Source organism: Crinia signifera, chromosome 5, assembly GCF_055691185.1.
Source record: "Crinia signifera chromosome 5, ASM5569118v1, whole genome shotgun sequence".
Lineage (NCBI taxonomy): Eukaryota > Metazoa > Chordata > Amphibia > Anura > Myobatrachidae > Crinia > Crinia signifera.
The window spans coordinates 304,840,128-304,866,454 of NC_139221.1; the positions used below are offsets into that span (position 1 = coordinate 304,840,128).

The following is a 26,327-nucleotide window of genomic DNA, read 5'->3' on the forward strand; positions in this document are numbered from 1 at the left end:
ATGACTATAGCTACTCCCTTTGCTTTATCACTGTCCCCAATTGTAAGGCACAACAAAATGTGCTACCCTGATATAAGAGACTGGTAATTAAAATAATCCTGGGTGTCAATAAAAGTATACTGACAGGAACATACTGTAGTAACAGTGATTACAGAATAGAATAGAATCTTTATTTATCATAAAACGTCCAACAATGAACATTAAACGAAAATAAATTGTAAACAATATAGATACAGAAACATTAAAAGAGGTACATATAACTACAGGATTGTGCAAATATCGTGAATAACCCTAGGCATTTAAAATATTTAAAGTGCGAATTGCTACTGGAAAAAAACTCTCCCTATAACGTTTAGTTTTACATAAAACTGAGCGATATCGCCTATTTGAAGGAAGTAAGGAGAAAAGGTCACTATTTGGATGGGTGGAATCCCTCAGAATACTATTAGTCTTAGAGACAAGTCGCTTTTTAAAAATGTCTTGTAAACTTGGTAAGACAACTCCAATCGTTTTACCTGCAGTTGACACTACCCTCTGTAAAGACTTACGGTCAGTTGCCGAACAGGGGCCAAACCATGCCACAACACCGTAGGTGAGGATACTCTCGATCACACATGAGTAAAAGTTCACCAAAGTTCCCTCACTCATGCTAGCCAAGCGCAGTTTCCTGAGAAAATGTTAGGAACTGGGGGTATCCCCGCCAACCCTAACTCCGTTGCCTCTGGCTGGAATCGACGGACGTGTGCAGTGCTAGGCTTCACCTGGGCCCATCTCGGCTGAAGGGCGAATTAGGTCCGCCCCACTCCGCTACAGGCAGGTCTTATGTAGGGACAACACGTCCGCCGAGGCCAGAAGAGGACAAGGGGATAAACTAGCTAGACCAAACAATGGCGGGGAACCCCAGAGCCACTGAGGAGTAGTTGACACAGGGAGATGGTGACACAGTGGTAATCCACAAATGACCTGACTATGGGGAGTACAGGTGGACGCAACAATGCGTATAGGTCTAACAATAATACCAAATGACAACAGGGCCTAGATGACTAACCCAATAGAGAATAGCAACAATGCTAAATAGGTGGTACCAATAATTATAATATCTCACTGACGTACAGGAGTAAAAAGGATATATTGGGGAGGACCCCAGGGGGGCGTCCCACCGGGACTCACGGTGAGACGGGTGTCTCGCATAGGACCCACAAGGACCATGGCACCACAGCTACCTTCGCCGGTATGGAACACTCGAGATGGTAACAGGTTCTCAGGACAGAAGCAGCAGGTGTCTCAGGATAAGGACGGTGCAGCAGATCGAGGATCCACAAGAGGCCAGACACAACTCAGCAAGACAGACTGGAAGATCAGGAAGACTCACTATAACCGGCGTCGGTCTGAGGTCAGGAAAAGGTCTATAAAGGGGCCTGGACCAATCGTCTGCTGCAAGACCGCCCTCCTGATTAATTATCCCCCATGTGTGCCGCTATTTCCCACCTGCCGGCGGCTGCCTGGCGTCCCCGTTGCCTAGGCAACCGCTGCGGCAGTGGGGGGACGGGAGCCGGACTGCGTCGCGGTTGCCTGGCGACCGCAGCCGGAAGTTCGGGCCCGGAAGTATGCTGACGTCCCGGCTGCTTAGCAACAGTCGGGACGCATACTCTGGGACCCGACGGAGCGTCTGAGAAGCTGACGCCGCGGGTCCCAACAGAAAAAACATACGCTGGTGGGCCTTTTTAACGATAATATTAATATGAGTGCTCCATGTAAGATCTTTAGATATATTTACACCCAGAAATTTAAAGGCATCAACAGTCTCCACCTGTTTACCATTCAAAACCAATGGGCAATATGTAGTCTTGTGTGATTTCCTAAAATCCACAATCATTTCTTTTGTCTTGCTCACGTTTAGGATCAAACAATTTACACTGCTCCATGACTCCAATTTGGATACTTCCAACCTATACTTTGACTCATCATCATCAGAGATGAGCCCCAGTATAGCAATATCATCCGCAAATTTAATAAATTGAACAGAATCAGAGCTGGTAGCACAGTCATAAGTGAATAATGAGTACAACAGGGGGCTCAGAACACATCCCTGGGGGACACCAGTGTTGACTATCAATTCACCAGATACCTGGTTCTTCACCCTAACGACCTGGGGCCTGTTAGATAAAAAATCCAGAATCCATCCACACATGGGCCCACTTAATCCAATACTGGAAAGTTTGCCCACTAGTGTGGATGGGACTACAGTATTAAAGGCCGAACTATAGTCTACGAATAAGATCCGGGCAGAAGATCCCTTTGAGTCAAGATGAGCAGAAATCTTATGAACTAACATAAGCACTGCGTCATCCGTGGATCTATTAGCCTTATAGGCAAACTGAAAGGAGTCAAAGCCAGGAGGGATGCTTTCCTTAACGTGAGCAAGGACCAATCTCTTGAACGCCTTCATAATCAAAGATGTTAAGGCGATCGGTCTGTAATCATTCAGACTATCAACTTTCCCTTTTTTAGGGACCGGCGTAATAACTGTAGATTTAAAGCACTTAGGCACATAACAGGCACTAAGAGACAAGTTGAAAATAAAGGTAAAAATCCCAGCAAGCTGCTCCGCACATTTTTGCAGGACCTTCCCTTGTATCCCATCAGGGCCTGCGGCCTTTCCTACTTTTGTCCTGGAGAGACACTTCCTAACAGACTCCTCATCCAGTACTAAAAGAGCCCCATCCTCACAATATCTCTCCAAAGGGGGGGAAGACATGGCTTGTTTATCAAAACGGGCATAAAAGGTGTTTAGATCATCCACTAAAGCATCATTGGCAATAGAGTTTTTGTTCGCCTTGTAATCAGTAATATGCTGAATGCCTTTCCAAAGGCATTTCGCATCATTATTTTGGGAAACCATGCGTTCTAGTTTTACAGAAAAAGACCTTTTTGCTCTAATAATTCCCTTTTTCAAGTTTAACCGGGCAGCTCTAAAGGTAGACAAGTCGCCAGATCTGAAAGCTTTATCCCTCGCCGCCAAAAGGGAACGGACTTCCCCGTTTATCCAGGGTTTGTCGTTTGGAAACAAACGAATTTGCTTCTTAACAGTCACACTATCAATGCAACAATTTAGATATCCCAACACCATTGATGTTACAGTATCAATATTAACCAAGTTGTGTGTATCTACAGACTCTTCGATAAACAAGTTCCAGTCAGTAAATTCTAGCCTGTCCTGTAACTTAACTAAAGCACCGTCTGGCCAAACAGTTATAACGGATTTTGATGGTTTAACACGCTTTACACAGGAAACATAGGTCGGGATTAAAATCAAAGACACATGATCAGAATGGCCAATATTTGCCTCTCTAAAGGAGCAGTAAGCATCCTTGATATTACAATAAACGTGATCGAGGACATTCTCTCCCCGGGTAGGGCTCTTAACATATTGATAAAACCGGGGCAGGACAGACTTCAACCGTGCTTGATTGAAGTCTCCTACAATCAGGAATATCCCATTTACAAATTTTAGTTCCAAATTCATTATAACTGAATGGAGTTTATCTAAAGCAGACTCCACATGGGCCTGCGGGGGGATGTACACAGCAACAACAATTAAACTCTATGTCAATTGAGCAGAATGAATTCATTAAACTAGCATCAGTACACCACTTATCAGTAACATATACACATAAACAACCTCCTTTAGACTTCCCCGAACTAGCTGTCCTGTCAGCTCTGAACAGGGACCGATCCGAAAGCTGAACAGAAGAGTCCAAAACAGAGTCATTTAGCCAGGTCTCAGATAATATTATAAGCGAGCAAGATCTAATAAGCTGCTGCCTAGCAATTCCAGCTTGAATTTCGTCCATTTTGTTTGGTAGAGATCTAACATTTGCTGTGAATATACTAGGTAAAGCTGGCCGGTAGGGGCACAAACGAAGTCGTGCTCTAATACCTGCCCTCTTCCCCCGCTTTTGCTTCCGATCCCTCCTGGGCCTACGTTTCCAGTTTAGGGCGAAAGCCCTCCAATGGTACCCAGAACCCCCCCTCCTATGATGCTCCTGGTCCTGCCGAGAGTGTCCTGACCAGCCGGAGTCCCTGGTACCTCTATGTTCTCCTGCCAAGTTCTCATAGGCAGCCTCAGGGGTCCCTTCTGCTCCACGGGAGGTTTCTGTCCTCCCTGAGCTCGCCTTAGGACACCTGCGTTACGGTTTGACAGGTGTACCGCCCCAGTCAAACTCCCCACCTGCCAACAGACAGTTGGTGACTATGCAGCCATATTAAGGCATATTTGCCTACCCTCCCGGAATGGCCGGGAGGTTTCCCGCAAATTGGTTCCCCCTTCCGGCCCCCTAGGAAGGTGGGCAAGTCTCCCGCATTTTTGCCACAGCCCCTGCTTCCCTTTCCCTGCGGTATAAAACTCTGAATTTCGCGGGTCCGTGGGGAGGGGGCCGGGGCTAAAATTATGCGAACCGCGACATTTCGCGGCATTTTAGCCCCTCCCCCATCCACGGACCCGCAAATTGATGCGGCTGCCTGTCATGGGGGCGGGGCTTGCCTCACCCGGCCCCCAAAATGAAGCCTCTACCCACCCCCTTTCACTCCTGTCCGGGCTTCTGTCCGAGAGGAGTTTTAAAAAGTCAGCATGTATGTATTAAGGGGAATGTTCTACAAGTTATTTTTTTTATTACACATTTTATTGCATAGGTTGTAAAAAAAAAATTTCAAGAAGACAGTATTTTCCCTGTCAGACAAATTGCACCGCGCAAGTTAAACTGACATGACTTCCTGACATGTAAACAAAATTCCATGAACATAAACTATAGATTTCGATGAGATATCTCCTCAAGGTTTCTAAAAGACAAAATAACACTATTTAACTTTTTATTACTCAAACAACGGAGTAATATGCTTAAGCGGAACCTACACAAACAAGACAAGACAAAAGGGAAGAAACATAAGGGAGAGGGTGGTAAGATGCCTATATTTACATTCAAGAATTGAGTCGATTGTTGAATATACAGTAGCTCAGTGTGGGACAGATATATAATCTTAAGCGAAGGCAGATATAGGCATATTTAATCATCATGTAGTACTTAATTGTAGTATGAAATATCATGACGTATTCTCATATAGGCGTTGGATTTGCGTCTGGGTCTTGCTAGGTAGAGTCTATATATACCGGACCCATTTTTTGTAGAATCTCATTACTCCCGTTTCTATATCAGGCAAGGTCACCCTTCTTTCCATATATAAAGTATTGAGTAGTATACGTTTGGTTTCTAATATGGTGGGGGCTGAAGTTTGATCCAATATTTCATGATCAATTTTCTCGCTATTCCCAGAATTACTGTCATAACTGGTAGGAGAGTCTTTTTCCAACCGTTCCAATGCCACTCGCCCATCACAAGTAATAATCACACCTTGGAGTTCCTAGTCACCTTTAATTTAAATATTTTATTGATAAAGGCAATAAGTTTGTTCCAGAACGTTACTATCTTTGCCACACTCTCAAAGGTTATGGAAAAATGTAGCTTTTCTCTGGCCACATTTGACACAGGAGTCAGAGGGTGTGGATCATTTCCTAGACCACATTTAGGTCGACTGTCATTAGGTCGACCACATTGGGTTGACAGGGGGAAGGTCGACAGGGTTGTAGGTCGACATGGGTCAAGGTCAACAGGTGTTTAGGTCGACATGGGTTTAGGTCGACAGTCGTTAGGTCGACATGGGTTTTTCAGTTTTTTTACCCGAATGTCGACATGGACACAGTTGGAGGTGAGCCGCATCGCTCGCAATGCTTCGGGCATGGTGCCTCGCTGAGCTCGGCACGCTATTTTATTATCCCACCACGCCCTAGAGGATTGTAGGGCATGAAATATCGCCTGTCGGCACATGTCGGCGCAGAAAACAGTGAAAAACCCAACGACTGTTGACCTAAACCCATGTCGACCTTGTCCCATGTCGACGTAAACACCTGTCGACCTTCCCCCCTGTCGACCTAAGTGTGGTCGACAAAATGACCGTATACCGAGTCAGATTCCCCAGGAATCATATGGGCTCTCTGTGCGGGGGCCACATATGCTCTGTACAATATTTACCTCTTGAAGGGAGGCAGAGTGCAGATATTTTAGTGTTTGTTGGCAGTGTTTCAAGATTTCATGGTATTCCAGAAGTGAGGGAACATCAGCCTTCCAGGTCGCCATTGAACTACCCCACTTTTTCTCCCCATAAGTGACCAATGCTACCGTATAATTATAACGTAGCCTAAATACTCCCGAGTGTGCCAATGAGAGAATAGTATTAATTGGGTCAGTCTCCGCCCCTGTCAGACCAGCTGACGGCAGAGATGGCAGAGACGGCTACAAATGTCTGATTTGTAGATACATATAAAACTGTGTTTGTGACGAGACATGTTTCTCTTTCAGATCAGCAAAAGTCGAAGGTGGCCCCCCGGATCATACACATCCCTGATACATACCTCCCAACATGACCCATTCCAGGAGGGACAAAATGCTCTGCTCCTGGACATCCTTGCCAGTGGCAGTTGCAGAGGTGGGACTGCACCACTCTCACAAATTCAAATAGGGGAGCCACACCTGCCAATGACTCCCGGACTGTGCTGTTTGGGGTGGCAGTTGTTTGGGCTCCCCTATCTGAATTTTGGACTGTGCTGCAGCCCTGCAACTCTGCAACTACCACCAGGGCCGCCGAGAGGGAGGGGGGGAGGGTACATTTTACCTGGGCCCGGGCCTATCAGGGGGCCCGGGCCAGGGGACACAAAGACACACTTTAAAAAAAAAAAAAACTTTTTTAAAGGCAGCGGTTTAGCGAGGGTGCGGGTCAGCAGCGGCAGCCTGTGTCACACACACTCACTGTGTGCAGATCTGCAGTCTGGCATCCAGCTGCGGAGCGTCTGCAGAGAAACTGTGTCTGCTGCAGAGCACAGCTCTTAAGCGAGAGGGGAAGGTCAGAAGGTCAGGTGACGTGCAAGGACGCGTGGCATGTGACAGGGGAAGATGAAGTGCAGGCTGGAGCCAGAGGAGCTCCTGAAACTGGCTGCCTCCTGGTCATGCCCTGTAAGTACATTTTTTTCTGCCCTACCTCTTAATACTTAATTATTCTCCATATCTATCTCTCTATCTCTCTATCTCTCTATCTATCTATCTATCTCTCTATCTCTCTCTCTCTCTCTCTCTCTCTCTCTCTATCTCTATAGATCTATCTATCTATATCTATCTTTCTATCTATCTCTATAGATCTATCTATCTATAGATCTATCTATCTATGTATCTCTATAGATCTATCTATCTCTATAGATCAGGGGTGGGGAACCACCGGCCCGCGGGCCAGATACGGCCCCCGCACCCAGTATGTCCGGCCCGCCCACCTATATTACTTTTTAAACAGCCACCCGCCCGGCTATATTACCGATTAATCAGCCGCCCGCCCGCCTATATTACTGAAGTATCAGCCGCCCGCCCGCCTATATTACATACCAGCCGCCGGGGATGGCTGCTGCTGCTGCCGCCAGGGAGATGTGCATAAGACGCACCCGCCAATCACTGCTGGTGCATCACCTCCACAGCCAATGTGATTGGCGGGCGCGTCTTCTGCACATCTCTCCGGCAGCAGCAGCCATCCCACGGCGGCTGGTATGTAATATAGGCGGGCGGGCGGCTGATACATCAGTAATATAGGCGGGCGGGCGGCTGATTAATCAGTAATATAGCCGGGGAGATGTCCAGAAGACGCACCCGCCAATCACAGTGGCTGTGGAGGTGTGTCACCGGCAGTGATTGGCGGGCGTGATGCGGGCGGTAGGGAGGGGGACTCGCGAGGTTTGGGATGCGCCCGCCATGCATTGCACTGCATGGGCGGGAGCATCGGAGGTCAGAGTACAGCAGCCGCAGCAGCAGCAGCCATCACGCTGTGGTGCCGCAGCTAAATCAGTGTAAACTTGTAAAGGTAAATGCTGCTCCTCTCACCCTCCCTTCCCCAGTGACTGACACATCCAGGGGTTGTCATTTACCCCTGGATTCACCCCCAAACAGGTTAATGTGATTATGTCTGATTATCATAATCAAACATAATCACATTAACCTGTTTGGTGGTGACACCCCCCCTTCCTCCACACTGTCACTTTTTATGGTGTGTCTGCCCACATGTATATATCGCTGCCCGTGTGTATATGTCGCTGCCCGTGTGTATAATGCCCACATGTATATGCCGCTGCCCTGTGTATAATGCCCACATGTATATGCCGCTGCCCTGTGTATAATGCCCATATGTATATGCTGATAATTGATAATTTTTATATGGCCCCCGAAGGGTTTTCAAATTTTCCAAATGGCCCTCGGTAGAAAAAAGGTTCATACTTTTTGTACTGTACTTTTGTACTGTACTATGTGATGCGCGGGAGTGCGCATCACATAGTACTAAACGGACGGCAGAAGAACGGAGCGTCTATGGGCTCCTTAACTCTGAATGGTCTTCTCCAAAGCATAAATATACACTCAAAAAGACATTCACTTTCCCATATAAATACCCCCACTGTAGTCACTGCTGGGCGCCCGGATCCATCCTCCCAAAAGTGCTCGGCACCTTACTTCCCACTTATCCTGGCGCAGGATAAGTGGAACGCACGTGAGTGTGCCCTGACTTCCTACCGGAAGCCGGGCGCCCGGCGGGGATGGAGAGATGGGTCTACAGTGGAGGTATTTATATGGGTAAGTGAATGTCTTTTTGTGTGTATATTTATGCTGCCATGCTCCTGTGAGTGGGTTCTTCTCATGTGCTAAACACACCCTTAACATGCCGTGTCACCCCCATGGGGGCCCCTGGAAGTTGATGTACCGGGGCCCAGGATTTCTCTTGGCAGCCCTGACTACCACTGGCATGGATGTCCAGGAACAGAGCATCTTGTCCCTCCTGGAATGGGTCATACTGGGAGGTATGCTGATAGCCGACAAGTCCTTTTCCCTCCAAAGCAGGAATTGGGGATTATCCAGACCCGGAGTAAATTGTTCTACAAGTTATTAATAGCAAAATAACTGAATGAAAATATCCTCAGATTAGTAATAAGGGGCCAGATGTACTAAGCTTCAAAAATGATAAAATGGAGAGTGATAAACAGCCAACCAGTCATCTCCTGCCTGATATTTTTCAAACACAGTCTGTGACATGGCAGGTAGGAGCTGATTGGCTGACTGTTTTCTCACTCTCCATTTTATCACTTTTGAAGCTTAGTGCGTCTCCCCCAAGGTCTGATTATCCTACAGCAGGCATGATTTAGCTGGTAACAACATGACATGTGACAAAGCCATTGTGACATCACAGATTGTGACATCACTGTTTATGACATCACACAAGCTCCCCTACTTGAGGAGACACACAGGCTAGGGAGACTCATATCCGTTTGGGAAGCCGACTGAATAGGAAGCAAACCCCGGTATAATTATAACCTCAGTGTTATAAGCGTTTACAGTAACTTATTACTACTCTCTTCTGTGCTGCTGGACACCATGGCAGCACAGCGCAGCCTGCTGCTGCTCTGCACCCTATACCTCATCTGTGGTGTGGAGCTGAGTAGAAGCTGCTACACTTGTCTGAGGACGAGTAAGGACAGGGCGAGCATCTGCCAGTATGCCAGCTCCACAGGCAAGATGGAGGCCCTAGAATGCCTGGCAAAATTAACGAGAGGATTTCTACCTATGGACGCCCTCGTTATCCCGCTTTCACAGATGACCAACATCAGAGACCATCTAGGAGGCTTTAATAAAACCGTCAGAGGGATCAATTCATCGCTCCCTGCTAAGGACTGGACTGCGGCATTTGACCAGAAGATGAAGGAGTACATAATGGACGTGAAAGCGATTGCGGCAAAGAACCCGGCTAAGAAATGTATAAGCGTCTGCGGGAGACAGAAAGCGGCACAGCTGTTCCATTGTGACGATTGCTCAGTGCAGGAATGCCAGGCGCCTGCACAGTGTCCGCTGCAAGACATCTACGCCATGGAACCCGCCGAGACCTACATATTCTGCACTCCGCCTTTTCCCCTCCCCCCGCAGTAACCGTCACATGGAAGTTTGCGCGGAACATCAGGGTGGCGGACATCAGTTATTTTAAAACCATATCCACAGGACAAGACCTGCACATCCATATTAAGCCAACCCGTAAATACCACGAGGGGACATATGCGTGCCAAATACAAGACGAGGACCATTTCGTAATAGCGCAGATGTTTTATTTCCTCAATGTGACCCGGAGTCGTGAAATAGAATACTCGGAGATGGAGGAGATCTTCAATGATGCCCTGTATTCAGAGGTCAGTCCTGAGCCAGAGCCGGAACATATTGAACAGCAGGAGCCGGTGATCATCACTATTATGGAGCGCTTTAAGGACAAGGTAATGACGAGTCTGCCATTCTGCGTCGTAGTCACCCTCTCCATGGCGGCGGTGCTGATAGCGTTCGCTATATTATTCATGCACGAATACTGTCCAACAAAGAGCACAAGGCATCGGGGTGACATAGTGTGACGCACTACAGAGGTGTCCTCCCTCATCATGGGCCGCGGTCACATTAACTAGAGATGTGCAGGCTCTGATTTACTCCGATTTACTCTGATTTCAAAGCAGGATCTTATTGGCAACAACTGTCATGTGATAGCTATTAAGATCCTGCTTTGAAATCAGAGTAAATCAGAGTAAATCAGAACTTGTAGCCGCACCTTGCCATCAGCATGTGACTAGGACTTAGCGCCGACTCCGGGATGTCGCAGCAAACAGCGCTGCCTCAAATACTCTGCGCTGCCTCCAGTACTCCGTCATCATCATCTAATAAAATCTTGTTACATCATATTTTTTTCTCATTTCGTTCTTTAGAGTGCGGCTGTCAAACTGCGCTCAGATGCGCCCTGAATTTCGCATACGATATAATTATATACCTTGTCTCCGCATTAAAGTTATGAATCCCATTGGTTATTGGGTAATAAGCCGACCTCCTGCATATTCCTGTAGGCATCTCGTTGGCATCTCCAGTGATGTTGGGATTGCGGCACTGGAGTTGTGGTAGGTCGGGATATCGACCACCTGCATCCCCTTCACCGGCATGGGGCCCGATTCAGACTTAATCGCTGCTGTGCAAGGTGATTGATAGGAAGCCGGCATATGGGGGTGGGAACCGTCTGTTTAATGAAAGCACCAAGAAAAACACAGACGTGACTGAATATATGCAGGTGTGCCCAAGCGTTCAGTGCCCATACACGGTGCCTTTTGCCCGTGCAATGCGATACGCGCTCCTGCGCACATCACATTGCACAGCACAAATAGAATGTGCAGCACTGACTTTTTCAACTAGATTGCATCAAAACGCACGCTGCTGTAGCGCATCGCATGTGTTTTGAACACAGTGCAATCTAGCTCCATACACACAGAGCAAATCGCCCCGAGTATGGGCACCGTGAGGGCTGGTAAAGCTTTTAGCGGAATGGGACACTGTTAAGTTAACAAGGTAGAGCCAAGGAGTAGACAATAATTCCACGTACAAAACCATGTGCACTGCAGGTGGGGTAGATGTAACTTGTGCAGAGAGAATTAGATTTGGGTGGGGTTTTACTGCAAAGTGAGATCTATATTGCAGTGCAAAAACAAAGCAGCCAGTATTTACCCTGCACAGAAACAAAATACCTCTAAAATACCTCTAATTCTCTCTGCACGTGTTATATCTGCCCCCACCCCCCACCCCCCTGCAGTGCACATGGTTTTGTACATTTGAGAAGGAAATTGCCTTTACGAGTGAACCAGAATAAGGGCCTACTGTAAGTGTGAATACACAAAGGTAGTAAATGACAATAACACACAACACATCGCTATGGAGTAGGCATGGCCGGCACGAGGGAAATAAGGAGTGGAGCCACCAAACAGACTACGGCATACCTCCCAACTGTTCCAATTTTTGCGGCACAGTCCTGTTTTTTGAGGACTGTCCTGCATCCCACTCACGGCCGGCAGTGTCCTGCGGTAAGGAAGGCAGTTGGGAGTCCTTCCTGGCCGTTACTGCTCTGCTGAGCGCATGCACACAGTATCTACTCAGAGAGACAAAGAGGCTGGAGGCATGGACAGACACCTTTGATAAAGCTGCAGGACGCAGTGAAACGCGTTAGGTGCTTGCCCCCCACCTCTGGACACCACTGTGTTACTCTCGACAGAATTTTGGACATCACTATTGCTGCTTACTCCTATTGGCATTTTTAATTGGCGGACACCGTGCTTACCAAACCCCTGGTTAACAACATCTACACCAGTGTGGACTGCTACCTGGCACGGAAGCCATTCCCTCATCCCACCATCCATAATACTTCTGGGTGAGATCGCTCCAGACAACCCTGCTTATTGAGATTCATCCATCCATCTCTCACTCCAACTGCAATATGTCTGGTCTACATCAAGCGACTACCTCCAGCGGCATTTAACATCTCCGCATACATCGTGAGGACCCCCAGTATCATCACAATTCATGGGATTCATCATTCATTATCGGTAACGTGCACTTACCAATTGTTTGTCCAAAAAGTGTCGACACAGTTCACCTTCCTGTGTCCATTGAGGCGGGACTTTTTTTGTTCAAATTGATTTAATTTTTCTACATTCATTCCAGTTTACTTTTATTTCCCCCCCCCTTCATTCATTATGTCATTATAAATTGATTTTATCTGTGCATTGATATATATGTGTTTTTAAAGAAATAGTAAAAATTGTTATACCTTTATAATTCTCTGGTATTATTTCATTGATTTGAGCGCTGCTTGACTCACCTAGTGTGAGTCCTTTTGTTTCTCATGGACATGCATCCGCAGCAGCGAAAATGGGGGTGTGGCCTAGCGGATTAATGCAATTATAGATTTTAAGGCCCCCATACTCTATGCAACTTCTCTGAGGGGAGAATTTGTATCCGATACTCCTAGATACATTCCATGCTGTCCTTCCACATGTAATGTGTCGCATACCACCCCCCCTCCCTGCCTACGGGAGGGGGTCTTACTCAAATGGCTGGACGTGCAGCACATCTGACCTTTGGTTTCTTGCACATGGGACTGCGCATGTCATACACCTGCGATTTGGGCTGATTTCACACGATTTCTCAGCCAGATCTGCCGGAATCGGGTGAAATCAGGCCTACTGTGAATAGTGTATGCAGCTGCCTAGATTCGTACCATTATGTTTAGTGAAAACATTTATACAATTGGTTTTTGGATCCCCCGACAGGAAGTAGATAAAAGCCTCGCCAATCTGGAATAATAATATCTCTGTGTTTTCCTCCTTACCTAGAGTAGTCTCTCTCCAATCCATACAGAAAGTGCACAACAATATGGTCGTAAATACAGCTAAAGGAGGAGGAGGAGGAGGAGGAGGAGGGTCACTATATTATCACATGTGCAAAATACATCTGGGAGCAATGCTGACATAACGAGCAGTAACTTCTGCTCTCCTGTAACAGTCGGGGGGGAGGGAGAAGTAATCCCCAGAATCCCCCATTCTGTTGCCAAGGCCCAATAATCTGCTTTTACTAGAAAACATTTATTTATTTTCATTCTTTTGGATTCAAAATTTACGTTTGTTCTATTGGGGGAAATGTTTGAAACCTGCTACAAAAAATGCTGGAGAAGTTGCACATAGCAACCCATCCGCTTCTACAGTACAGTTCTCCTATGTATCTAGTACATTAAATACAATGATTGGTAGACTCTGGTTGCTAAGGGCAACTTCCCCTCATGTTCTTCCTAGAAGGTTTGATACTGTACTGTACATCTGTCTCATTAGAAGAACACTACTCCAGTGCTGCATCTATAACGGGTGCAAAATGTACACGGGCCCTTCGCTCCAGACGGGGCCCACACTGCACACCCTGCATCCATTGTTGCTTCTCAGCTGCCTCTCTCCCCAGTGCAGCACACAGCAGGGTGTTTGCCGCTACTGGGGAGAGAGTCGGCTGCAGCAGTGTCTATAAAAGTGGGCAGCGGGACCCTCCAATATGCCAGGGTCTGGATAAAGAGTACCCGCTATCCGCCTCTTGGTGCCACTGGTCACGCCCCTACACCCTGAGGTCATGCCCTCTTGTATAATGACATCCTACCTTTATGACTATAGCTACTCACTTTGCTTTATCACTGTCCCCAATTGTAAAGCACAACAACATTTGCTGCACTATATAAGAGACTGGTAATAAAAAATAATCCTGGGTGTCAATAAAAGTATACTGACAGGAACATACTGTAGGAACAGCGATTACAGACAGTTGGTGACTATGCAGCCATATTAACGGGAATGTTCTACATTAAAACATTGAGCGAGTAAGGCAGTGCCAGGCACAATCTATATTAAAGTATGTAAAAGGGCCATGATAGGATACCGTGCAAGAGAATCCCAGTCTGCATCAACAGGAGAAGCAAGAGCCAACTGGATTATATAATGAACAGTGCAAATGTTACATATATTGAACTTAAATTTAAATAGAAGCTAGAGCGGTATACGGTTGACCACTGAAGGTCAACATGCTTTAGCTTTGACTGAGATTGGTCATACAAAATGGCCTCCTGGTTACTTGGAGACTACCGCCTCAGTTCTTGCCGTCACTTGGAAGGTCACAATACCACTTCCTGACAATTGGTTTATCGCCAGCTCACTAGTGAGTATCTCTAGTTGCCACATCTCTACACATGAAATAGGTCAACATGCCTAATGTTGACATGCATGGAAGGTCGACAAAACCTTGTCATGTCAACAAGGTCGACAATTTTTTTGAGCCGACATGTGCCGACAGGCCGTATTTCATTCCCTACCATCCACTAGGGAATGCAGGGAGAATAGAATAGTGTTCCGAGTGTAGCGGGGCACCATTCCCAAAGCATGGTGAGCACAGAGAGCCATGCGAGGGGAAGCAGCGCACCGATACGGTGTCCATGTCGACTGTGACGACATTCGGGAAAACCCCATGTTGACCTTTTGACTGTCGACCTAGCCAGGGCCGGCAACAGAAATCTTGGGGCCCGGTACACTTATATTTCTGGGGGGCCCCCAACCCCCTCACTTGAAGCCCAGACCCACACAACAAGATTAAGGGGGTATGTAATACCGTCTGCTATTTCCCCCGGGCGGATCTAGCGGCGGACAGTATTCAATCCCGGCAAAGACTCGACTGCAACAGTTTCACGTCCCTATGATGGCAAATCAATATTGTTGGCAACGGACGCTGAATTATCGAATCCACAGGCGTTTACGAATGTCAGTGCATGTTTTAGCCGATGATGGGTAGAAAGCCTCCTAAACCAGGTTCTAGAAAAGATATGTTTTGGGACCCTATACAAATAAATTATACATACATGTATAATTTATTTAGAGAAAGATACAAGGGGCCAGAAAGATACAGAGAAAGATACAAGGGGCCAAGGGGCTGTGCGACCGGTCGAGTGGCTGTGAAGCCAAAGGCTAAGCAGGCTATTAAAATCAACTCCATCCGTAGTGGATAGTGGGGTTATGAACAGGTAAAAAACCGCATTGGATCGCATTGATATATCGGCCGATAATGCATCCGATATTTCGTCCGATATCGCACCCGATATATCGGGCGCCGTGAAACTACACAAGTACCGATAACACAAACCAGCCCGGATCGCATCGATATATCGGACGATATTTCACCCGATATATCGGGCACCGTGAAACTACACAAGCACCGTAATGGGTGCAATTTACACAAGGATTGCAAAAATAAATACTTCATATAATGCAACAACGTAATGTTTGACTTACCTATAAAACCTGCTGATGAGAACCTCGTTAGTGAAGCCCATCCCTCCCCAGAACTGGAGGCAGCCGTCACTCAACTCTCTTGCTAGACGTCCCGCCTTTAACTTGGCCATGGAGGCAAGTTTGGTGACATCATTCCCTTCGATATATAATCCTGTATATAAGCAGGAACAACTGGTCATTAATAGTCTATAATCTTTATGATCTTTAATGTGAAATAATATTACCACCACATGGGCAAGTCTGATTCCTGGACAATTGTTACGTCTTAGTTGTTGTGCAGCCACGTGTCCGTGCAATAGGAATGTAACTGCCCTACTCATACCTTGTACTGCTCTGTGATAATATAGGCAGGACTGGGTCGTTATATGCTGGTATGCCAACACTGTGATGATCTATATAAGTGGTTCCTAAACTTTTTTCTCTCCCTTGACTAAGCTTTTCACTTGTGAGTACCCCTCCTCTCAATTTGAAATTTACGAGTGGAGGGGAAGTGAGCGGTATGCGTGTCCCTATATTATGGATTAGCGGAGGAGAAGTGCGCGTTCAGGAATAGGGTCTCTCTGTGTCTGGCCGCTGGCTGTGTACGGTCTCTGGGGTTCTTGCTAACACCTGTAGGATTAATGCCGCTGCTTCCTTCACCCGTTTCAGCGAAGAGCAGAGGATCGCTGATGTCTGAGGGCGGCGCGGGTAGCTCCCAGCGGATTGCAAGCTCTGTCCCTGCATTCAATAATTTATACATCCATGCAATGTATTGAATTATCGCACTGCGAGTTTGGCCGACATTATCATATCACATCCGCATCCTCAGCTGTGGGTGGTGATAAATGGGGCCCTTAATCCTTAAAACTTTTTAAAAGAATATGAAGTATAGAAAATCTATATTCTTCAGGTTTCCTTCGCACTTTTAGAATATCCTGTATATGTCATTCTATAACCATTGCAGCTAAATACACATGGACATTGGCCGGTACTTTATCTCTCGCTGCTTTATCTACCCCACTTGCTGAATCATCTGTATGTGATGCGAGGGTGAATGGCAGATGACAGCTTTCCTTGGAAACTTTTTTTTTTTTTTTTTATATATATTTCTTAGGAAAATGAGTCTTATTTGATGCAACTTTTGAATAAGAGTTTTTGTTTCTGGAAAATGATTTTCCTTAAAGCCCAGGAAATGGTGTCAGACAGACTGAAGTCCGTTATTAGGTCATGAAACGTTTACCAGACATCTGACTGTAGATCAGGCGATAAAACACCCCATTACACAGCAATAGTTTACATGTGGTCCTAGTACATTCTAAGCCTAATTATTTATCTGCCCAACATAACAAACAGACTGCAATCAAATAAAACTGTATGAGCTACTGTATGGGTAAAGGGTACTGTTCAAGACACAAGCTGCAGAATGTAACCCAATCAGAGTTCGCTGGAGGTGCAGAATACCGGCTGCACTCGGACGGTTTTTTTTTTTAAACGGCAAACATTTACAAGGCAAAGCCGAGTCTCGTAAATGATTTCTGTTTTAAAAAATTGTCCGAGTCCGTTGGAATTCCGGCAAGCTCAGACTGAATCACATCCCGCCATATAGAAGACCATTTTATGAATTGGGCGTACTACTGTGTGGCATAATGTGAATTAGGGGCACTGCTAAGTGACATAATGTGAGTTGGGGGCATTATATTACAATACACAATGCAACTTTCTATTAATATAGGTATAATAACTGTATATGGTACATCAACTCTTAGCAATGCCTCTCCTGCGCATCATCAGCGACATCCTACATTGTCTGTACATGCAAGATGATGGAGGACATGGCGTAGTTTGTACCCAGCATTACAGGCGGAGTTTTGAAAAATAACAGTTAGGGGCTCATTGGCTGTTGTTTAATCTCTCTCTAAGTTTCAATACATGAGTGAGCTCTGCGTGACCTGGACACTCACCGACCGTGCGGTGCAGCAGAGATCGCAGGAGCTCGACCTCCGTGCTCAGTTCTGCCAGGCGGAAGTGGACGATCTGGTTGCTCAGCAGGGGCTGATCGAAGATTCTCCTCTGGTTTGTGTAGTTGATGGTGCCTTGAATGAGGTTTTCCATGGGAGTCAGGACTGAAATCGGAAGCAACACTTAGAAAAATAGTCCAGCGTTAACATGCGTTAATCACAAACCCATACAACGAGGGCATCCAATTATCCACTATCATGCTGAAGCTGCGAATAATGGGTGGTTTTCGGGTAGAGGGGGGTTATCATCCTTATCCTAATATACCTGCTGAAAAACCCCCATTTTTGTTGTTAAAATACATAGGTCCAGCAAAAAGAAACGCACACGCAGTAGCCCTAACATTGGCCAGCATCCAAATTTGGAACCGGCAGAACAGAACTGAATTGGGCCCTAAATACAGTATTAGAAATTTGCTCTCTGGGCGTAAATATATTATAACAAGCAGCTTCTATCCCATACAACCTTCATGTCTAATCCATCTGGCAGTTACACTCAGCAGGCGGGACTATAAAAATAGAGGAATTTGAATATGTTCTAAAAATACATTTGATGGAGCAACTATCCAATTTTATACCGGATTTCCTAACAGAAATACATTTTACTTAGGTTGTAAAAATATCCTTTTTCTGGTTCTGTTACAGTTTTTCTATTCAAATGATAATTTGTTTTGCAGCAAACAAGATAATTGAAATTTCAAAAAAATATATGTAAATAGCACTCAACATACACCATTGGAGAACATGACGCAAGAGGGCATTTTGTGAAGACTAACAAAGTGCCAAGGTGAAATATTGGGTATGGGTCCAAAATTGGGGTAAACATCCCATATAGGATTTAAGATATAGGCGTTCTTTATTAAGCCTTATATCTAGATGCAATCCCGGGCAACAGAAACGAGTCAGGAGTGTCTATAACCAGTAAGTACTGGGGATATCGCAAGCACTTTTTAATTTTGACTGTTCTATTTTTATAGGCTTCTGTAAACTCTGCGAACAAAGATAATTATCCAAGGATCAATTCCTTAACACTGCAAATTGATCAAAGGGTATTGCTGAATGTCATCTCTATTTGGGGTCAGCTCACTGAAATATTTGGAAGTTTGCAGAGTTCCCTGGGCTCAGGAGGTGCCTGAGCACCGGGGATCTTTTTGTGTTGCATCTGTCTGTCAAAGTCACCCTGTGGTGCCCTAGAGGCGGCATCCGTCACCGGTGGATGTGTAGTGATAAGTCTACTGATTATCATTGGGGCAGAACTGAAAACCTCAGCTCGGCAAAGCTTTTAACTGAGTACATTAGGCATTTACATTTTATTTAAGTCAGGGGAATAGATATAAACCCGCACCAGAGCACACTGGTAAGCCCCACCCACTTATTTTGATTGGATCACTGCTTACCAATACACTCAGCTGTGGTGCAAACTCTAGAAGATTTGCGGTTGATAGTTTTATGCCATCATTGTTAATAATAATGACCATTGAATGCTAAATAACTTTGTGGCTGTCCCTACTGTGGGCATGACAAGGATTGCACTGGACATGCCCCATACAGTATATGGGCTGGTTCAGTTGTTAATACTCAGGAATATGCATTGCTGCTGAGAAGAAGACTAACGGGGGAGGGGGGGTATTCCGATGGGGGAAATAGCGGCGGGCGCCTATTCAATGCTGTCTTTCCCGACAGCACTGAACAGGCATCTCGGCAAAACAAGCCTGAATTTAAAAGCAGTAGACTCGTTTTGCCAAGAACAACCATGGATTGTCAAGCTCAAGGCTAGATCTGGACGATCCATGGCTGTTTCTCGCGGCCACGCCCCCTTTTCGGCACTCGGCAGGCGGGACATTGAATCCCGCCTCCTGAGATGCAGTTTAGCGGGTGCCGAGGACACGACCGTCGTGACCCCAAATTGAATACCGCCCTAAATCTGACATCTGCTCTGAATGAGACACTACAGTCCTGATATGATGGCTCTGCTCGGCCGTCATTATCGGAATAGTTACGCCCATTGCCTCAGAAAGTTGGGAGGCATCTTTCACGCTCTGCCGTTCTACTATGAATGAGTGCCATGTGCATCAATAAATGGATTTTAGGAGTTAGGGAGGAGGATAAGACCTATGGACTAGTGCATTTAAAGTGCAAGGCACGCCAACAGGGTGTGGCCACATTGCCACTGTGACATGACCACGCCAAATGCTCCAATTACCAGCGCTCCAAAGTGGCAAGGTTGCAGCCAGAAGAAAGCTTATAATGCCCCTTTCAGACCGCACTAAAAAAACTGTGTTTTGCCGATTTTTAACCGTTTTAAAATGATAATCTGTGTGGTCTGAAAGGTCCAGAGTGATTTTACCGTTTCCAAAAAACGTTTTTTGGAAACGGTAAAAAAAGCAGAGTCCTACCCTTTTCAGACCGTTTTTTTTGCGGTCTGAAACTGTATTTAGGACCCAGCCAATAGTGGTCTGCTCTGTGCATATCTAATGAGCGGACCCAGTGCAGTGAATATTTAATGAAATATTCACTGCTGTCATTAGATATGCACGGGTCCCCCCCCCCCCTGTAAGCATCCCCCCCCCCAACCTGGGCAGCGCAGGGAATGATCGCGCTTGCGGGCAGGGGGTCCCTGCAGCATATGTTAGATCAGTGGCGGGGTCCCTGCAGTGGATGGGAACTATTAGTTCCCATCCGCTGCAGGGACCTCGCCACTGATCTAACATACGCTGCAGGGACCCCCTGCCCGCAAGCGCGATCACTATTACTTAGTGCTGCTGGAGAGCGACACAGGGGACCTGCTCCGGGGGCTGCTGGATAGCTAGACACTGGAACTGCATCTGTGAATTTTGCTCTGCCGGTCCCAGAAGTGACAGGACCGTGCTGTGCTCTACAGGGGGCACAGAAGCTGCCTGTTACCAGGCAGAGAGGGAGTCCGGCCAGTATTTTGCTGGGTGTAAAATCCCGTTACAGGGATTTATTAGAGCAGGGGGAGGCGATGCAGGCACGTCCCTACAATTAGCGCAGGGGGGACGAGCCATCCTGGGGGGCTATGCAATAGGAATTGTACTGACCCCTGCATGCATCCCTCCCAGCACAAGTCATTCTTGTCCCGGCAGCAGGCACAGCCCACACGGCGACGCACCTGCACTACACTGAAACGGAATTATGTAAAAAATAAAACGGCATTTAAACGGTAATATACCGTTTAAGCGATGCGGTGTGAAAGGGGTTGTTAACCGGCAGACCCGTTTTTTTTAAACGTTTTAAAATACAGGGTCAAAGCCAGTTTTGCGGTCTGAAAGCAGCATAACTGTGCTGTCTATAGAGGCATCTGTTTAATGTCCACAACAAAATAGGCTTTTAAAACACTTTAACATGAAATATACTTATTACCTGTCACAGATTTAGAAAGCTTGTATCTTGCAGCGCTAAGTAGCAATCTGAAATAAATGCTGCATACAAATAGCATTATTTCCAGAATGGCATCTTCCCCATTTGTATGCTGAGATTAAAAATGATTTGGTACTCTTTACCTAGCACGGCGCCCACGATTTTGATCGTGGGCATCGCAGGTAAAAAAATCGCGGGCATTGAATGCACTAAAAATCGGGTGCGACGCGACCGACGCGATGCCCGCGATTTCCCATAGGGAACAATGTTAAATGTCTCAATTGACCCGATTTTCCTGTTCAATGCCTCAATTGACCCGATTTTTCCATAGGAAACAATGTTAAATAGCCCACAGAGGCCTGAAGTGTCAAATGGCCCCCACAATTGTTAACGCCACCCCACGATCAACGTCAACCCGAAGCGCGGCGAGCGCAGCGAGCCCGCGAGGGGCGGCGGTACGCGTCCTCCGACCTTTTCATACCCCCACTATCCACGTCGGCGTGGAGTTGAGAATAGAATAGCGAGGCGAGCGCAGCGAGCCACCGAGCCCGAAGCGTGGCGAGCGCAGCGGATACCTTCACAGGTAAACGCGTCCCTTCGCGGGCTTCACAGGTATCCGCGTCCGCTCGCCATTCAATGCCCGCGACGGGCGCCGTGCTAAGTAAAGAGTACCAATGATTTTTATTCATGTCTCTCTCTTTCCGTGTGCTGAGCTGGGGAGAGATCCCCCCCCCCCTCTTGGCACCACTGCTGCTACTACACAGATTCTATGTTGCTATCCTCCTGGGAAGCTTCATTCCTAGTACCAAGATGGACGCTGATACTACTACTGAGACTGATAGCTCCAATGAGACCTGCCTTACCTACTGTTCCAGCATCCTGCACCTCCTACATATACTGTACTCAATGCTGCGATCAAGCTCCCCTCTTCATCTATCAGTGTGTGTAACAGTGAGTACAGCTGTGGCTGCTTTATCTTCAATTAAACCACTCCACTGGTTAGTAACCGAGAAGCTCCAACTTATAAGGCACCCGCTGGTGTGTACAGAAACTCTGCTACATCATCATTTCTGTACACACGGATCTTCAACACTAGTAGCCCACAGTAGTGCACAATGGGCCCAATTCAGACACAATCCCACGGCTGCGAATTTACAGAATTTTTTTTAATCGCTGACTGTTGGTAAGGTGATTGACAGGCAGCCGGTATTTGGGGGGTGGTAAACGGACGTTTCTGGTAGTGTCATGGAAAACACAGGCATCCCCAGGTGTTTGGCGTGACGTCAGCTCCGGCCACGATGATCCTGATTGTATCGCAGCCATCGAGTTAGTCCTGGGCTACACACGGACTGTGCACACTGGGAAATGATTAAATGGCGAGCGGATGGTGCATGGATTTGCAGGTGAATCCCTGATCCAGCTACTTTTCGCAAGCCATGCTAAGCAATTCACAAAGGGCGGGATTTCACTCTGTAGGGGTGGGGTATACCTGATCGTGCGGCTCTGAAAATTAGCAACTGTGCAATCAGGTCTGAATCAGGCCTAAATGGATTTGCTGTAGATATGTGTAAACAGAACAGCAGCATTGTCTGTCTAGTTTATTTAATCTTGAAATATTTTGCACCCTCTCTGTATGTAGATGGTCTTACAGCTTCATCCGGGAGCACGAAGCTCAATAAAAGGTTAAAGCAGAAGATTTTGCATTTGCAATCGCCAAGTCAATACCGCCTACCAACATCTGTGAGATGAAACCATTCTCCGAGGAGGATTGGGCCCAAATTCCCCACCAGGAGCCGACGTGTCAGGCTGATCAACAATTATTGGCAACGCTTGACTGATGTAATTGATGCTCAAGAAGGATGTGTGTGTGTGTGTGTGTGTTTGGGGGGGGGGGATCCCCAATACTGAATGGTAGAGGTTCATGCACCTTTCCATAGCGTATTTTCCTTAGTGTAAAACATTAGTGATTGATCATTTTGATCAATATCATTGAAATCATTATATACTTTTATGTTTTATTTGATCCTTTGGGTTCCCTAGTGCAGGGGTTCTCTACCTTGGTCCTCCAGTACCCCCCCAAGAATCAATGGTACTCTTTACTTAGAACGGCGCCCACGATTTTGATCGTGGGCATCGTTAGTAAAAAATCGTGGCCATCTCGGGCATTGAATGCACTAAAAAATCGGGTGCGATGCGACCGACGCGATGCCCGCGATTTACCATAGGGAACAATGTTAAATGTCTCAATTGACCCAATTTTCCTGTTCAATGCCTCAATTGACCCAATTTTTCCATAGGAAACAATGTTAAATGGCCCACAGAGGCCAAATAGGCACCCTGAAGTGTGAAATGGCCCCCACAATTGTTAACGCCACCCCACGATCAACGTGAACCCGAAGCGTGGCGAGCCTGCGAGGGGCGGCGGTACGCGTCCTACGACCTTTTCATACCCCCACTATCCACGTCGGCGTGGAGTTGAGAATAGAAAGTGTGGCGAGCGCAGCGAGCCACCGAGCCCGAAGCGTGGCGAGCGCAGCGAGCCCCGCGAGGGGATGTGGACAGCTGTGAAGCCCGCGAGGGGACGCGGATACCTGTGAAGGTATCCGCGTCCGCTCGCCACGCTTCGGGCTCGGTGGCTCGCTGCGCTCGCCACACTTTCTATTCTCAACTCCACGCCGACGTGGATAGTGGGGGTATGAAAAGGTCGTAGGACGTTGATCGTGGGGTGGCGTTAACAATTGGGGTGGCCATTTCACACTTCAGGGTGCCTATTTGGCCTCTGTGGCCCATTTAACATTGTTTCCTATGGAAAAATCGGGTCAATTGAGGCATTGAACAGGAAAATTGGGTCAATTGAGACATTTAACATTGTTCCCTATGGGAAATCTCGGGCATCTCGTCGGTTGAATCGCACCCGATTTTTTAGTGCATTCAATGCCCGAGATGGCCACGATGGGCGCCCTTCTAGGTAAAGAGTACCGAATTAATTTTCCAGCTCACCCGGCAGGTGTACTTATTACACTCTGACACATTTTAAAATATTCACAGATGGAGCTAATTTTTTCACCTGTGATTCTGTGTGGAGATCTGGAAAACGTCCACTGTTGGGGGACCGAGGTTGAGAACCACTGATCTAGTTTATGCCTTTAAAAAAGGATCTGAAAATATTAGTGTCAGCAGTCAGGATCACATCTGCTATTGCAGTATGTGGGTGCGCCCGTATAATACATTCCCAAGGAAATAAGAATGAAATGAGACGCTGCCGTGTCACCTCCAGTCTGTGCTGGACTGAATGTATCAGGGACAGGGCTGAAGAGCTTACGCACAGCTCTTACGGGACGTCTGGCAGTACAGACTCAGCCCTTCTGGCTAAATCTGCGACACTATGAGGTCTTTAAATACTTGTAATATGTAATATGTGTCCTTCTTAATCAGCCAGATATTCCCTGGTCACTGACAGCTCAGAGGAACGCCACTCATTCACGTCACAGCAGAAATCCTATTTATAATCCATCTGAGAGAGGATAGAAGTCTAATTCCCATTATTTTATATTTAAAAATAAAATGCCAATGGCACTAATACAGATGTATTAAGAAAATGAGATTAAAAAAAAAAAAAAAAAAAAAAAAATATATATATATATATATATATATATATATATATATATATATATATATATATATATATATATATATATATATATATATATATATATATATATATATATATAACCATTCAAAATGTCCTACTTACTATTGGCTGCTCCCCACATTCTCTCCTCCTGAAACTGCAACATTTGATAGATGAACCCCATTCCCTCCTCGCCAATCAAATATTTACTGGGAACTCGGACGTCCTCGAAATATATCTCAGCGGTGTCCGACGACTTCATTCCCATTTTGTCGATTTTCTTTGCGACATGGACACCTAAAGAACGGGACCAACATTACTGGCAGGAGAACGCTGATCTCTAACAGAATAAGGGGGAGATGCATCAAACTTTATAGAGATATAGGGCCAGATGTATCAAGCTTCACAAAGTGATAAAGTGGAGTTTGATAAGCAACCAGCCAATCAAGCTCCTACCTGTCATTTTTCAAGCCCAGCCTGCAACACTGATTGGCTGGCTCTTTATCAGTCTCCACTTTTTCTCTTTTTGAAGCTTGATCCTCCTGGTCCATAAAGTGAGAAGATTCCCAATGCAAAAGCATCTATTTATCTATTGCAGGCTATAAAATGACAACCGAAAGCTCATAACCTCTTTTCATTTTTAGAAAATTTGGTAAATTTGAGTTTGAGAAATATACAAATAGCCCGTTTCATTATACAGATATGATACCTTAGTAAGATCAGAGACTTTTCAGCCAAGCCATTACATAATCAGCAGGAGTTATTAAATAATACAAAAGATTATTTCTGTATACTGTATATATAATTATATTCAAGGCAGAAAAACAATAGAAATGTGGTCGTTTTGCATGGTAATTAAAATTAGCCTGATGACAGACACTTTACTGTGAAGCATGAATGAATCCTGACAGCAGGGCCGTTTTTAGAGGCGGACAAGCCGTGCAGCAGCCCGGGGCGCCGCACGGCTTGTCAGCCTCTGTTACACAGCCGTGGCGCCTGGCAGCTCCCCCCAGCTCCGCCTTTGCCCCCTATCCCCGTCCGCAGCGCCACAGCTCAGCTGTTTAATTTCCCAGGGGAGGGGAGGGGAGCGCATCGCGTCTCTCCTTCCCCTCGCTCACTTGGCTGTCAGCCAATCAGAGCTCGAGGGCGGCAGCCAATCAGGAGCCAGCCCGCGAGCTATGAATGGCTGGGCACACACTGTGAAGGCGAGGCGCGTGATGTGCGCTCCGCTCCCCTCCCCTCCGAGTCCCCAGGAAATCATCACCATCATCATCAGCAGCAGCAGGCCAGCAGCTGAGACACAGACAGTGAGTGGGCTTATGTGTGGCACTGTAGGGGCGTATCTGTGGCACTGTGGGGGCATATCTGCCACTGTGGGGGTATATATTTATGGCACTGTGGGGGCATATATGTGTGGCACTGTGGGGGCATATCTGCCACTGTGGGGGCATATATGTATGGCACTGGGGGGGCATATTTGGCACTGTGGGTGCATATATGTATGGCACTGTGGGGGCATATCTGTGGC

At 46.5% G+C, this 26,327-nt stretch overlaps 1 protein-coding gene across 1 annotated transcript in view; it reads right to left on the bottom strand.

The window, feature by feature from the left end:
- LOC146081299 (putative acyl-CoA dehydrogenase 6) overlaps nt 1–26,327 on the bottom strand; it is a 107,668-nt gene that overhangs the window by 20,944 nt on the left and 60,397 nt on the right. Inside the window, exons 7-9 of the mRNA XM_083189445.1 lie at nt 24,923–25,096; nt 17,737–17,898; nt 15,797–15,947 (exon numbers count right to left, since the gene is read on the bottom strand). Coding sequence (XP_083045571.1) covers nt 15,797–15,947; nt 17,737–17,898; nt 24,923–25,096 — 487 coding nt within the window. The remainder of the gene's footprint in view (nt 1–15,796; nt 15,948–17,736; nt 17,899–24,922; nt 25,097–26,327) is intronic.